The following is a 15,407-nucleotide window of genomic DNA, read 5'->3' as shown; positions in this document are numbered from 1 at the left end:
TGCCATAAAAGTGAGGTGCCGGCCGCCAAGAGCTCAGCAGCCCCCCGTGGATTCCTGCAGGAGTGGCTGGAGGTCTGGTACAACGCCATGTGTGAGCTGGGGAGGACCTAGTGGGGTGATTGGTGTTCCGCTTTCCTCTTGAGAACCGTCTCATCTGTCAGGAAGCCTGTGACAATATTCTCCCTTTTTAAAAATGTTTTTCTTTTCATTTTAATTTAGGGTTTTTTTTTTTTTTTTCGTTTTGGGTCATACCCGGCGATGCACAGGGGTCACTCCTGGCTCTGCACTCAGGAATTACCCCTGGCGGTGCTCAGGGGACCATATGGGATGCTGGGAATCGAACCCGGGTCGGCCGCGTGCAAGGCAAGCGCCCTACCCACTGTGCTATCACTCCAGCCCCTAATTTAGTGGTGTAGAGGCCATACCTGGCTGTGGTCAGGGCACCTACTGACTGCCATGTTCTGGACTGACCCCTGGTGGGAGGGCTGTAAGGTCAGGGTCCCAACCCATGTACAGTCACTCCGGCCCAGCAACACCCACTTCAAGCAGAATCTCTTGGGATCTCGGAGACGCCGCCTTCCGTTGCCCGGGCTTAGTTCTGATGATGTTGTTATGGGACATCTTGATGAGGGTCACAGATCCTCGTCACCCAGGATCTCTTGGCCTGTGCCTGCTCAAGAAATGGTACTTTGGGGGCTGGAGCAATAGCACAGCGGGTAGGGCGTTTGCCTTGCACGTGGCCAACCCGGGTTCGATTCCCAGCATCCCATATGGTCCTCTGAGCACCGCCAGGGGTGATTCCTGAGTGCAGAGCCAGGAGTAACCCCTGTGCATTGCCAGGTGTGACCCAAAGAAAAAAAAGAAAAAGAAATAGTACTTTGTTGAGAGCAGGTAAGAGAAGAAACCCGCGGGGCCCATGGATCTGAGTGACGGTTGCTCCTTTCTTCTGCTTGTTTAGGGAACGTGGGATCTTCCCCCAGAGCCTCGGACTTGGTCAGGCTAGCCCAGGAGTGCTGCTACCACAGCAACCGGGGCGTGGCGGCCCACGGAGCGAGGGTGCTCACCAACATAGCCGTCTCGTGCCAGGAGAAAGGTGGGTCAGCTGCGTGGGCCCCGGGAGACGGCCCCACCTGGCTCCTCCCAGGCTTCCCTGGAGCCATATTGTCAACCCATCAGTCACCTCCTGAAGAGCTCCTGGGGCCTCTTTCCTCCAGACTGCTCGGTTCTCTGGGAAGCTTTTCAGTCAGCGAGGCCTTGGCACTGGGCTGTGAGGCACTGCTGGTCCCTGGCAGCTGTTCACTCCTGTGCGCCTGGCACTGTGTGGGGATGGCCCTGATTTGGAGTGGAAAAATGAAGGGAAAAACCTTAAGTTCTTCTCAAAGATCTTAAATCGCAGCCCATCTCACCGGGGGCCGTCACGTGAATTAACAGCAGCATGAGTTGATTCTCACTGGATCTCCCGTCAGCCCTTACGCACAGGCTCCTGCACGCTAAGGTGTGTGCAGAGAGCAATGTGGACAGGCGTGGTTGTGTCCCTGACAGCCTTTGAGGCTTGAGGAAGTTTTCCTGGTTTCAGAAAAGGCAGCGCATGTTCGTTTCATCTGCGTTCCGGGTGGTGGGCCTGTCCCGGACCCCTGCTGCAGCCCTGCTCCCCTCGGCCCTCTGCAGCCGGCTCTGCTGCCCGGTAGCAGCTTTCCTCTTCACTCGCAAGCTGTGATTATCTGTTGCTTCTGTGGTTTGAACAATTAAACCTTTTTAAAATTTGACGTAGGATCGAGTATTTCCTACCGTATGGCATAGAGAATCATTCTGGGTTATCAGAAGCAACGTGTAGTAGACTAACTAACCATTTGGTCAGCTAATGCATTCAGAGTTTCCTAGAACCTTTGGAGAAAAACGAGCCCTATGATGGTAAGAAAAGATACTGGCAGCTGTAACATAACAGCTGTTGGGGTCTCTGTGGTCCCATGACTATGTGGGGTCGTTGTTACTTCCTGAAAGTACTTCTGCTCTTCCTGGCGCCAGGGTCCTTGTGCCCAGTATGGCTTTGGCCGGGAAGAGGCCCCAGACGCCACTCAGTGTTCTGAGCCGCTCCAGCTCTGCCCCACGAGGAGCTCTGTGACTGTGGCTCCTGGTGGGTGTGGGATGCTTGTGACCCTCAGTAGTCTCAGGCGTGCCACTGTCCGGGGCCTCTGCCCTGCTCTGCCACGCCGCTTTCTGGGAAGGCCGGTGTCAGACTCACTCCCTGACCGCTTGCTCCCCTGGACGACTGTGGGTGTGTCTCATCCGCTGTGCTGTCCACTCTCCAACTGAGTTGTTTTTATTTTTTCAATTTTTTTTTTTAGGGGCTGGAGCACTAGCATAGCAGGTAGGGCATTTGCCTTGCACGCAGCCGACCCGGGTTTGATCCCTAGCATCCCATATGGTCCCTTGAGCACCACCAGGAGTAATTCCTGAGTGCAAAGCCAGGAGTAACCCCTGTGCATCACCAGGTGTGACCCCCCCAAAAAAAAGATTTAAAATAAATTTTTAATTATTTACTTACTGGCATTTTGGGTCACACTTGGTGATGCTTAGTAGTTTCTCCTGGCTCTGCACTCAGAAATTACTCCTGGAGGAATTGTGGAACCATATGGGATGCCGGGGGATCAAACCGGGGTCAGCCACGTGCAAAGGCAAACACCCTCCCCACTGTTCTGTCACTCCAGCCCCTCCAACTGAGTCTTTCCTCTAGACCTGCTGGCCCTGGAGCAAGATGCTGTGTTTGGCCTGGAATCCCTCCTGGTGCTGTGTAGCCAAGATGACAGCCCTGGTGCGCAGGCGACTCTGAAGGTGAGGCCACCCTCCTGGAGGAAAGCCCTGTGATGGGGATGCTGGATGTTGCCTTCTCTCCACCAGGGGCCAGCGGGCCCTACTCTGCACTTGCGGCCTCCACTCCTTCCCCAGTGGTCACCGTCACTGGGTCTCGGGGGCGGGGGCCCTCCCATGCACCCCATTCACACGGCAGGGGGCCCACAGTGGGGAGCCCTAACTCAGGCCCCGCCCTGGTTCTTGGGTGCAGAGAGCATGCGCGCCATAGCTGCTGCCGCCTTCACAAGATCACTTGCCTGTGGCCGATCCCCAGGGAGGACTGGTCCATGTGAGCAGAGCCCCTGTCCCCTTGGGAGTCTGTCATCCCAGGAGACACAGAAGTGACCCCAGAGAGATGAGACGAGGCAAACCCATGACTGCTTACTGTTCTGGCCTCCCGGCCTTCGGAGTTGGGGTTGTAAGCCAGATGAATGAACAGAGCATGTTGGCTTCCACTTTGATTTTTTGTGTTTTGGGGCCATGCCTGGTGGTGCTTTCTCCTGGCTCGGCTCTCAGGCAGGGGTCACTCCTAGCAGAGTTCTGGGGACCATATTGGGTGCTGGGGACTGAACCCGGCCAGCTGCGTGTGAGGCGAGCACCCTGCATTCCCTCCCACCTCCAGCCCTGCTTTCACGCCTCACAGAATTCACATGGAGGTGTTCAAGGTTTCAGAATGTGGCCTGGGGAGATAGTGCAGCAGGCAGGGCAGTTACCTGACATGTGGCTGCGTCACGCCCAGTCTCTAGCGCCACTTAGGGTCCCCTGGGTTTCCTGCCAGGAGCAAGCCCTAAGCACCACCAGGTATGGCCCAAAAATCCTTGGGAAAAAAATGGTTTTCAAGCATGAAGGCTGAAGAGCTCTCTGGCCTCGTCAGTGTTGCTCCGGGGGCTTATCGCATCTTCTTCCTGAGGAATGTCAGGTGGAGGCCAGGTGGATGGGCCGGCCTACCTGCCGCAGTGTGCAGTGTGGAAGTCAGGGTCACTCCCACCAAGACCCCTCCCCTCGCTCGCCCGGCTCCTTACCTTATATCTGCGCCTTCCCCGAGTGACCGCCTGACTCTGCTCCCCGCAGGTCGCCCTGAACTGCATGGTGAAGCTGGCCACCGGCCGGCCCCATCTTGGCCAGTCTGTGGTGGAGGCGCTGCTGATGCAGCTGCCCGCAGCCCGGCCTGCGGCCTGCATCCTCATGTGCCACTGTCTGGCGGCCATCGCCATGAAGCTGCCGGTGCTGGGCGAGGGCCTGCTGGGAGACCTCCTGGAGCTCTACAAGACCATTGGGCGCTCGGCCAGCGACAAGCAGCAGGAACTGCTGGTAACAGGAGCCCCGGGGACTGGGGGTCGTGGCAGAGCACCATGGGGCCCTGAGCATTGCCAGCAGCCATCCCATTTACAAGGGCAACATTCTGGCAGTGCCACCCCAAACCCAGAGTGTGCGAAGGGGGCAGCGTGAGCTCATTGGTATGGGAGCCCAGTGCATCCTGCCCACACTGCTTCCCTCAGCAGTGGCCTGGCGAGTGCTCCGTGTGCTCTCTCGCTCTCTTGTTCTCTCGCTCATCTCCGCTGCCTCATGCCTAAGACGCAGAAATCTCTTTCACAAAACAGTTCAGTCCTGAACTTGAGCTGCAGACAGGAAACCGGTGTCTGCACACGAAGGGCAGCTGAGCAGCGTCCGGGGTGTATGTGCCGTGGGGGGCAGTTGGCCAATCTTTTTTTCAATCAAACTTCATTTTCACCTAATGTGGTTTTTGTTTGCTTTGTTTTGGGGCCACACCCTGCAGTGCTCAGAGCTTCCTTCTGACTCTGTACTCAGGAGTCACTCCACTATATGGGGGGCCAGGGACCAAACTCGGGTTGGCTGCAAGCAAAGCAAGCTCCTTACCTTCCGTACCATCTTTCTGGACAGAAGCTAATGTGATTTTTATCCTTTTCTCATTAGTACAGCCTGAGTCATGTAACATATTTAGTCATTCTAAATTACGAAGCATGATCCCCAGAGTGTCGGGGTGTTAGAGAAAAGCTCTGCTCCCATCCCATGGGTTAAGAAAGACCCTCCAAGGTGCAGCTGGAAGCCCTGGTGTAGCCTGTGGTGCCCCCTGGGTGTGCCCTTGGGGCCTCTTTGTCCTTCTCCCAGGTGCAGCCACATCCCCAGGTAGGGTGTCGCTGTGTCGTGTGTGGTCGCCTTGCACATGGCCAGGGCAGCAGCAGGGTTTCAGGACGGCTGTGTGCTCGCTGCTTTAGGGACCTTCCTCTGTGGTGAAGCGTCTCGTCGACCCACTTCACTGCTGTCACCGTGCCGTCACCATTCATCCCTCACTGTGAGACGAGCCATGGAATAACGTGGCCGCATGGCTTCAGAGTGGGAGTGGTCCGCCCTCCTGTCTGGACAGACCTTGGGCATCTCGAGGTGGGGCGCTGATGGGCAGGACGCGCGTCTCATGCTCTCGCTTCCTGTCAGGTGAGCCTGGCCACGGTGGTCTTCGTGGCTAGTCAGAAGGCACTATCGGCCGAGGTCAAGCAGGTCATCAAGCAGCAGCTGGAGAGTGTCTCCAACGGCTGGACCGTCTACCGAATTGCCCGGCAAGCGTCCCGGATGGTGTGTGCAGTGCCCCCGGGGTCCTGGGAGCGTGGCTCGGGTGGGGAAATGCAACTGGAGTGAGGCCAGCGGGGAAGGGCCCGTCCTTGGTGCTGCCTGGGTGCTCTGACCCCGTTAGGGCATGACCAGGGACTCCAGAGCCTGTGAGCTCCTTGCAGCTGCCCTTTACTGCCCTGGGCTTGGTCCCTTATCCCGTCTCTCCACTTTCGGGCCTGAGAACAGCTGGTGTTGTGTCACATAGACAGCTCAGCATTTTCCTCGGGAAGGGTCTGCCTGAGTCTGAGAGCACCAGGGTCCCGCTGCAGACCCTGAGGTGCGGGCGTGCTCTGGGCTTTAGGGGAACCACGACATGGCCCAGGAGCTGTACAGGAGCCTGCTGACTCAGGTGGCCTCGGAGCATTTCTACTTCTGGCTGCACAGCTTGGAGGAGTTCTCGTGCGCGGAGCACTGCCTGGCAGGGCTGAGGGAGGAGGACTACCGCTCAGCACTCTCATGCATTGCTGAGTCTCTGAGATTCTACCACAAGGGAATTGCTTCCTTGACGGTGAGTCTATGCCCCTGCTAGCGCCTGCCTCCCTGTTCCCGGTTGAGCTACCTCAGGAGACGTGCTGACTCAGCCCTTTGCATTCAGGCAGAAGTAGGGCGGGGGGGGGCGGGGGAGGCCTCGTGCCTCTCCTCGGCATGTGGTCCTGGGGACTCTGGGAGGCAGCCATCCCCTTGCAGGGCAGGGAGATGCCTGGGGCTGGAGCGTGGGCCTGGTATGTGCTGGGCCCTGGGTCTGGTCCTGGGCACCTGGCTGTGTCTCGGGTGGCCCCCAGACCCCAACATGGAACCTTCTGGGCCCAGCCGGCCAAGTGTTGCCGGGAGTAGCTGCTGGTGATCCCAGGCACTGCTTAGGGGTCCCTTACATGGCTGCCACCCAGAGGACAGGGTGAGGACCTGTGCCCGGCCCCTGCTGGGCCACTCACTGCTTTCTGAGGCCTGGGTGCCCCTCCCCTCTCCATGCTTCCTCACAGTCTCCTAACCCGGGGAAAGGCCTGTTCCTCGAGCCACGTTTCACGGAGCTGCTTGCTTCTGTGTGGTTCTGCATCATCACCAGACAGTTCCGCTGTTTGGAGCGATGTTTCTGAGCTGATTCTCGCAGGGTGAGAAGTGACTCTCACTGCAGGTCACCTCAGGCTCACCTGCTGCCTCGGGCTGCCATACTTCACTGTTCCCTCTCCTTTGTCTCAGTCAGAGCCCTTCTCTCCCCAGGCTGCCAGCACACCCCTGAACCCACTCAGCTTTCAGTGTGAGTTTGTGAAGCTCAGAATCGACCTTCTGCAGGCCTTCTCTCAGCTCATCTGCACCTGCAACAGCCTGAAGACCAGCCCTCCGCCTGCCATCGCCACCACCATCGCCATGACCTTGGGGAACGACCTTCAGAGGTGTGGTCGCATCTCCAACCAGGCGAGTCTTCCTGATTTCCAAGTTGGTTTGTGTCTACGCTCAGGGTTTTGTGGCCATTCGATGAAAAATTATGGAATTTCCAAGTCAGTGGCTTGACTCCGGTGCCTTGTCAGTGCTGGACGAGGCCCCAAGGAAGCCCTGTGTCACACAGCAGAAAGTAGTGTCCCCAGACTTCTGAGGGTTTGGAGGGTGCCCTGTGGAGCAGGTATCACTGTATCACTGTCATCCCTTTGTTCGTTGATTTGCTCGAGCGGGCACCAGTAACGTCTCTATTACACTCAGCCTTGAGATTTTAGCAGCTTCTCTTTACTCGTCTTTCCCAACAATTGGAGGCTCTTTCAGGGTCAGGGGAATGAGACCTATTGTTACTGTTTTTGGCATATCGAATATGCCACGGGTAGCTTGCCAGGCTCTGCCGTGCGGGCGGGATACTCTCGGTAGCTTACTGGGCTCTCCGAGAGGTATGTATATATCTTTTACTGTATTTAGGATATGAATATGCCACGGGGAACTTGCCAGGCTCTCCCGTGTGGGCAGTAGACTCTCAGTAGCTTGTCAGTTTCTCCAAGAGGAAGAACTAGGCTATTAGATGGCCACGCGCTTCCGGGAGCTTGGTTTTATGGTCTCTGGATGTTGGCCGTTGATGGAATTACATGGCGCCAGTGGCAGTCCCTGGGTGTGACCACCTAGTTATTGGAAAATGGGAGATCTGGGTGGAAGAGGCCCAGTCCTGATCCGAGCAGCCTTGGAGATCTTGGCCCCGGGTCCTTCATACCTGGGTTCCTCTGCTGGTTCCTTCATGCTTGAAGCTCGTTTGAACGTAGTGGCCTTGAGTATGGCTGTAGCTGGGTTCCGGAGGTCTTCAACTGTCGTGGCTCTGCTCGGGCCAGTGAGGGATATGCAACCCGTCCCCTCCAAGGGGCCCCAGTGAAGACAGCCAGGCATAGGGGCAGGAGACTCTACGTTGCTCTCTTCTGGGAGCTTGGTTTTATGGAGCAGGTAGGAGCTGCAAATGTGATGGCTTTTGTTCCTGTCACAGTAGTTCTGTTCATTTGCCATTTAGGATCATTTTGTCCAGTTTAGGATCAGTGCTTTCAGAGTCTCTGGGTCTTGGTTCGGGTCTGTGACTGGTCCTCATGTCTGCATCTCCTGGGCTCCCCTTCTCTGCAGATGAGACAGTCCATGGAGGAGTTCCGGAGCCTCGCTGCTCGCTACGGGGATCTTTACCAGGCGTCCTTTGATGCTGACGCCGCCAGTCTCAGGAGCCTGGAGCTGTATCCTAGCCTGGTCCAACCTTTCCCTTTCTTTGTTTCTTGTTTTGTTTTAGGGCCACACCCGGCGGTGCTCAGGCATTAATCCTTTGCTCAGGGATGTGTCCTGGCAGTTCTCGGGGACCCTATGGGGTACCAGGGACTAGATTTGAGTTGGCCATACTGTGTGGCCAGCTTCCTCTCTGCTGTGCTGTGCCCCAGTCCTGGGGACATTTTCCTTTCCATGCAGAGTTCCGCTGTCCTCGGTGCGGACATCCGCGTCTGACCAGGCTCCAGACCCTCCCTATCCATGACAGTCCATGATTCTCCTTCCTAACTTCACCCCAGGGTTTGGAGGCCTGGAGTGGTGCGGCCATGCTGCTGGCCCCTTGCTCCAGCTGCAGCGCCTTCCCCGAGAAGAGACGGACACACCCTTCTCTGTCACCCCTGGCTTTCCCCACTGAGGCTTAGGCACGGGTGGGAGGGAACCCATAAAAGATTTCTAGCAGCAGGACCCTCAGTGGGCCCTGAGGCAGGTGCTGTGGTTCAGGGCGTCACACCCGACTCTGGGAACCCAGTCTTAGACCAGATACCCCAAGATCTAAGACGGAGAGGAGCTGCAGGCGACTGCCCGTGTCCCCTCGCAGTGCCCAGCTGGTCACAGACGTGGGCCTCGCCAGCAGGGACCCTTGGTTCATGAGGAGCAGAGACACCGGAGCGGCAGCACCGTCTCCTGCTGGCTGCAGTAATGGGGGAGGAGCGGGCGGGTTGTCACTCGCACGAGTCACCTTAACACCTCAGCCAGCAGCAGAGTTGTCTGCTCATCTCGCACGCCATCGAAGCCCTGATTCTGGACCCAGACGCAGCCAGGTACTCCCCAGCCCAGTGCTCGGGGTGTCTGCCCTGCAGTCACCTGGACGCGCTTGTGTCCCACCTGCCTCCTGGTTTCAAGACACAGACTGAGAGAAATCTCGAGCATATTCTTCCATGTTACGGTCAAACTTTGGTATAAAGTTTAATGATTTAGGCGCAGGAGAGACAGTACAGCAGGGAAGGCACTGGCCTTGCTCACAGCTAACCTGGACTCTACCCGACACCTAGTATGGCCCTCCAGGTCCAGAGGGAGGAGTCAGCCCTGAGCTCTCCCTGCTGTGGCCCCCAGTCGATAATAAGGGTGAATGTAACATTTTCATTCTCTGCCTCCCAAACAAAACAGAAATGCCTATTTTGCTATATTGAAATTCTTCTCTTTTTCCCACTAGGTACTTAATTATTAAAAGTGCTTTTATTAAAGCACGATTCTCATTTTCCCCATTAATCTCTTTCTGGCAGTACATGACTTTAACTGTAATTCCCGCTGCAGTTGAGGCCGGTAGCTATAGGCAGCAACCATGAGGCCACGAGATTTCCCCTCCCAGCGCCGTGGCCCCCAAGGCTCTTCAGGCCTGGTGAGAGCGTCCTGCTCCTCGGGCCCCTGGCGAGCCGTGAGCGTGTCCTGTTCCCACCCGTCTCTGGGGCTCCACGACACTCTGATCTTGACTACTGTGCCAAGTGTCTCCTCTCCTCCCTGTTTTCATGGGCCCTTTGCCAGTGAGTTGTGCCCGCACACTCCCAGTTTCTGCGCGTGCACTTGCGTGCCGGTGGACGAGGGCCCACCTCCTGGGAACTGGACCTGGGCAGTGAGGCCTTAGGGCGGCAGGCTGGTGTGGGGAGTGGGCTTAGCTCACATGTGGCAGCTCCCACCCTCCATCCCTGGCCTCTGCCCGCCCTGTACAGTTGTCACAGTCAGAAGAACAGATTCTGGGTCTGTTCTTTGGCAGACAGCTCTGGGTACAGCATCCAGGCACGGGCCGGGGGTGGCTGTGTGCCTGTGTGGGCAGCGCGGGGCCGGTGTAGATGCCGCCTGGCCCATGGTGCTGGTCTCCCTGCAGCTTCCAGGAGTACGGGACTATGGGGGCCGCACCTGCCGACAGCGAGTATGAGAGGAGAGTGATGTCCGTGTACAGCCGCGTCCTGGAGGAGGTGGAGGCGCTCACTCGCAAGTACACCCCTGTATCCTACATGGCAAGTGGCCACAGAGCCCTGGGTGGGTGCGGGCGGGTTGACAGGGCGCTGTTGGCCTTCCTCTGTGTGGCCCCAGCCCCGGAGCCTATCTCCAGGCCAAGCCGTGCTGTCTCTCTCGCCCATTGAGCTGAGCCCGGCCGCAGCTGTCTCCACCCCGGCTGCCCTCTGGGGCCACATCAGAAAGCCAGGGCTGAGCGTTCCTCAGAGACTCCGTGGCTGGCGGGAGCAGGAAGACCTGGGCCTGGCCAGGGCGAGCTGCACACTGCACAGACCCCCTCACTCTCTGCCTGTCCCAGCCTCCGCGTCCTGTGTGTGCCGCTGACCGCTCAGGCATTCCTCCTCCCCTGAGCTCTCCTGGGCCTCAGGGTTCCCAGCGACGGCTTCTCTGTGCACCGGAGCCCGCATGGTTTGGCCAGCAGGCCCGCAGCTGCTGACTGTAGAGGCTTAGGGGCCGCATCAGCATTCTGCCGTCTCCCGCTGGCCTCCGGTGTCCACCGTGCTTTGGCCTTCTGGTCTCTTTTTCAGCTTTGTGGCCCTGCCCTGGCCCTATGACCTCCCCAGGTGCACTCTGGGGCCGGGGGTGTCTAGAGTGACTTGGGGATCCCACACACACCTCAGCGTCCTGGGGCCTTCTCCGGCCCTGCTGCAGGCTTGTGGCCTCATATCACCCTCCGGAACTGTTTCTCTGCTTGCATGTAGGCTCCCAAGCCCTCCACCAGCCAGCCCTGCAGGTGCCCCCATGGCTGGTTGCAGGATTCACCTCACCTGAGGACGCCACGCCCCCACGGTGGCTTCTCCTGAGGTGGATTCTCGCTCGTCTACAGCTGGATCTGGCTCGGGCACTGGGTGGTGCCTGACGAGGAGCAGGCCCAGAGGACAGGTGGCATAGGGCGAGGGTGGGCCGTGGCCTTTGGCTCTGACCACCAGGAGGGAAATTCCCACCTACCCAGGGCCACCGTTCTGCAGCTTTTTCTGTTATGTTTGCAAATGGTCAAGGAAACAGGAAGGAGCCCTTAGCCCAGGCTGGTGGGCTGAGCCTGAGCCGGGGGTCTCCTGGGGCTTCCCCCAAACCCAGCCTCCCCGGTGTGTGCTCAGCACTGTGGCTTCCCAGGGAGACCCTCAGGAAGCAGGGGGCATGGGGCCGGAGCAATAGCACAGCGGGTAGGGCGTTTGCCTTGCACGCGGCCGACCTGGGTTCAATCCCCGGCATCCCATATGGTCCCCCAAGCACTGCCAGGAGCAATTCCTGAGTGCAAAGCCAGGAGTAACCCCTGAGCATCACTGGGTGTGACCCAAAAAGCAAAAAAAAAAAAGCAGGGGGCTGTGAGCCCTCATGGACTCAGACCCCCACAGAAGGAACTGGGCTGAGTGCCCGAGCCAGCCAGTAGTCAGTCCCCCTTCACACCGCAGGCCACGTCCCTAGCGGGCAGCAAGGGGATAACCAGGAGACTGTTTGCTGCCTCTGGTGCTAGGCTCCGGGCGTCGCCGGGGGCAGGGGGGGAGGGGAGGGGGGCTGGTCTCTCCTCATTCCAGCAGCTTCTGGAGAGGCAGGCTTCCCCAAGAGCACACCCTGCAGGAATATGGGTTGCCCCCTGTCTGCCTCTTTATTGAGTAGTCTACAGAGTAGAGTTCTGTCACTGGGCTCCGTGGGAGGACCATCTGCCAAGGACTGGTACTGGGTGTTTGGCCTGGTGCCTGAGTCGCTCATGGCTTGGACTTTCCTGCAAGGACGTTGTTCATCTGGCTGGGGACCTTGGTCTCACTGAGTCTCTGTCTCCCACAGCACACGGCCTGCCTCTGTGATGGCATCATTGCTTTGCTGAAAGTTCCCCTTTCATTCCAGAGGTACTTTTTCCAGAAACTTCAGTCCACCAGCATCAAGGTAATGGGGCCAGCATACTGCAAGGGCAGACGCAGGTCTGGCTGCCGGGATCGAATCAGGGGCCCGACCTGGCTGGGGCCTGGGCAGCTGGGATCGGGGCCCAGCCTGCTGTGGGCTGCCGCCCTGCCTTTGTCAGGGCCAGGACTGGGGAGCCAAGTTCTCCCATTCTTGGTTTTTTTATTCTTTTGTTTGGGGGTGCACTCGATGATGCTCGGGCTCACTCCTGACTCTGCTCAGGGATCACTCCTGGTGGCCTTGGGGGACCATGTGGGGTGCCCGAGATTGAACCAAGGGTAGCCATGTGCCAGAGGCGCTCCCTGCCCACTGTAGCCACTGTCATTTCGGCCTTGGTGTATGTTTTCAAGAACCCTAATGAGAAGGCAGAAATGATGTTCGTGTCTGAAGCCACAGCGCGCACACCATGCAGGAGGTTCTGGGGCACCCCGCAGGGCCACATGAGCACAGGCGCGGCAGCACTTCCTGCTGGAGTGTCGTTTGGGAGCTGGAGAGGGAGAGAGGGGAGAGGGGGAGGGGTATTGGTGTGCAGGGGCCGTGTGTGAGCTGCACAGTCCTGTGTGCCTGAGGCTACCAGAAGGAAACCGAGCTCGGTTGGTGGATTTGTGTAGACTTTATTGCCTTGGGGCCTGGTTATGGGTATCTGCCTAGAGCTTAAAGTTCATTTCCATTTGAATTTAGGCTGTTTAAGTGAGCTAACAGGCGGACCCAAGAATTTCCATAGTATATTTCCCTGGTCCCCCTGAGGGGCTGTCCGAGAAGGGCGGGGAGGGATGTGTCTGCTTGATGTTTGTGTGATGTCTGTGTCTGCACACGTGTGCCATAGGCACTTCTGTGTGGTATGTGGTGTTTGTGTGTGGGTGTCTGTGCATGTGTGTGCACGTGTGCTCTGTGTGCAGTTGGTCGGGGGACGCCCTTTTCAGCCCTGGCACCTATTCCAGCTTGCCCTGTCGCCATCACCCCGGAACCCTGCTGAGCCCATTGCTGTGCAGAGTAACCAGCAGCTGGCCCTGAAGGTGGAGGGGGTGGTCCAGCATGGCGCCAAGCCCGGGCTCTTCCGGAAGATTCAGTCCGTCTGCCTCAATGTCTCCTCCACGCTGCAGAGCAAGTCGGGACAGGACTACAAGGTGACTGCGGGGTTGTGGTCCGACCCAGTGGTGGCGGCTCCCGTGGCTGCGGGTCCCCACCCCACAGACTCGAGGTCACGATTGGGAGCCCATGTGGCATCTGGGCCCTGACACTTGCTCCTTCCTGGCATCAGGTTGAAGTAGGGGCTCCAGCTCTGGGCCTCGGGGCGGCGCAGGGGGCGAGGGCAGCCCAGGCCCCTAGGACCGAACCCCTGGCCTGTTTTCTGAGTTCGCCTTTCAGAGGCTGTTGGCTTTGCACCCGTGAGGAGCTGGACTCCTCCCTGACGGGGCGCCGGGGGTGCTGCTTGGCCACAAGGGCTGGACCATCCATGCTCGCCCCGTGGGCGAGTGTCGAGTCCACACCCCAGGGCCAAGGGGCACATTCAGAGTGGAATGAGCAGGTGTTCAGGTAGATGAAGGGCACTGGGGATGTCCAGGGGCAGGTTGAAGCTGGCCTTCCTGCCTTTGGCCTGGTGGCCTTTCCAGGCGTTGTGGTCCACTCGGGGAGGCTGCTCTGCCCCACAGCACTGAAGCCACGTCCACTCGTGCACAGCTGACAGCGAGGTCATGTCCGCAGCTGCCCTGCTGCCTCTCCTGCCTGTGGGGTTTGTGTGGGGCCAGCACGGTGGGCACAGCTGCCCCTGCGTGTGTAGTGAGATGTGTGGCCTGTGGCACCAGGCAGGTCTGCAAGGAACAACCCGGCTCTTTGGTGCTGGGGACTGTCCTGCCTCAGTCACCTGCTGCCGGGCAACGCGGGTTTGTAGTACAGGAACTGGCTCGATGCTAGCTGAACCGAGCGTCCTCTGCGGGCCTAGAAAGGCACCTGCGTGGGGCTGAGCCCTGACACCCCCACAAGACCTCTGGAGGGCCTGGCTGTGATCCTGTGCCTGGAGCAGCCACCCCTCCACCTTCAGGGGGGCACCTCGGGCCGACCTCCACTCGTCACAGGCCCGGTCCCGCTCGCGCCTTTCTCTGCTCTCCCTCGGAACAGCTTCCTGCAGTCACCGTGGGGGTGTCAGGCCACTATACACAGCATCCTGTTCCCAGAGAGTGACAAGGGTGCTGGTGTTTGGTGGCGTCACTGAGCCTTTGGGCACCTGCCCTCCACCCGGCTGCTGCAGACTCCATGAGTGGGTCACATGGCCTTGGGCCACAACACTGGTGGTACCTGTCACCTCAGGGGTGTGACCCTTTTAGAGGATGCTGAGTCTGTGAGGAAGTGAGGTCGGGGTGACTGGGTGGGGCGGGAGGTGAAGGCTATTTCAGCAGGTGGCAGCTGGCCTGGCCTGGAGCTCTGCCCTGTCACCAGGAGGGGGGGCATGCCTCACTGCCACTCCTGCAGGTCCCCCTCGACCACGTGACCAACGAGATGGAGCAGCGGGTGGAGCCCCACAACGACTACTTCAGCACCCAGTTTCTGCTCAACTTCTCTGTCCTCGGCACCCACCACATCACCGTGGAATCGTCGGTGAAGGACGCCGACGGCATTGTGTGGAAGACAGGCCCGAGGACCACCATCTTCGTCAAGGCCCTGGAGGACCCGTACTCGCAGCAGCTGCGCCTGCAGCAGCAGAGCCAGCCCCCACAGCAGCCCCAGCGCACCGCCTACACGCGCTTCTGACGACGCGGCCACAGCCCCACGCCCGGCCCTGCACGGCTGGATTCCGAGCCAGGCTCCCCGACACTCCCTGGCCAGCGCCGCCCAGGTGTGGTGACCCCGAGTGACGCCACGCTTCCTTCTGCAGGGCCACGGCTGGGAGAGGGGAGGCTTAGCCGAGACCCCCTCCCTCTCTGCTTCACCAGAAGACTCTTACTGTGTGTGCCGGGCACTGGCCCCAAGAGCAGGCGTGGGGACACAGCTGCCCGCACACACCTCCGAAATAAAACGTCTCTTGCTCTGCCCGTGCTTCCGCCCCTGCTCTCGCGGTGCTGGGCGCCAGCTCAGGGTAGCCAGGGTCTGGCCTGTCCTGAGGGGTGTGTGCCGATGGGGCTCAGCTGCACCCCATCATGAGCCCTGAACTCCCGGCCAGCCCCCGGGACCCCTTCGCCTCCCTCTCCTCTGCCAGCTCTAGAACATCACCCTGGACCCGCAGCTGCCTCCTGCCTCTCAGGGGCCCGCACCCTTGTTCAGAACAGGTGGGGCCAGGCCAGGCTGGGCCAGGAAAGCCAGAATGGCCA

General features: G+C 59.1%; 1 protein-coding gene across 3 annotated transcripts in view; it reads left to right on the top strand.

The window, feature by feature from the left end:
* Nucleotides 1–15,135, top strand: part of INTS7 (integrator complex subunit 7) — a 30,864-nt gene extending 15,729 nt beyond the window's left edge. For 2 of the 3 annotated variants that reach the window (XM_004612997.2, XM_055144389.1), the window contains 12 exons: nt 959–1,093; nt 2,735–2,832; nt 3,922–4,161; nt 5,305–5,442; nt 5,780–5,986; nt 6,697–6,891; nt 8,062–8,165; nt 8,943–9,011; nt 10,073–10,205; nt 11,989–12,087; nt 13,044–13,229; nt 14,572–15,135. In XM_004612997.2, the coding sequence (XP_004613054.1) occupies nt 959–1,093; nt 2,735–2,832; nt 3,922–4,161; nt 5,305–5,442; nt 5,780–5,986; nt 6,697–6,891; nt 8,062–8,165; nt 8,943–9,011; nt 10,073–10,205; nt 11,989–12,087; nt 13,044–13,229; nt 14,572–14,850 (1,883 nt within the window). In that variant the 3' untranslated portion in view covers nt 14,851–15,135. Of the gene's footprint in view, nt 1–958; nt 1,094–2,734; nt 2,833–3,921; nt 4,162–5,304; nt 5,443–5,779; nt 5,987–6,696; nt 6,892–8,061; nt 8,166–8,942; nt 9,012–10,072; nt 10,206–11,988; nt 12,088–13,043; nt 13,230–14,571 lie in introns of those variants that run through there. The other variant, XR_008631028.1, reaches the window with a different exon arrangement.
* The last annotated feature ends 272 nt before the right edge of the window (nt 15,136–15,407 follow it).

Source organism: Sorex araneus, chromosome 7 (genome assembly GCF_027595985.1).
Source record: "Sorex araneus isolate mSorAra2 chromosome 7, mSorAra2.pri, whole genome shotgun sequence".
In the NCBI taxonomy this organism is placed as follows: Eukaryota; Metazoa; Chordata; class Mammalia; order Eulipotyphla; family Soricidae; genus Sorex; species Sorex araneus.
The sequence above is the reverse complement of the archived record's forward strand: the minus strand, read 5'-3'. Positions and strand labels throughout refer to the sequence as shown.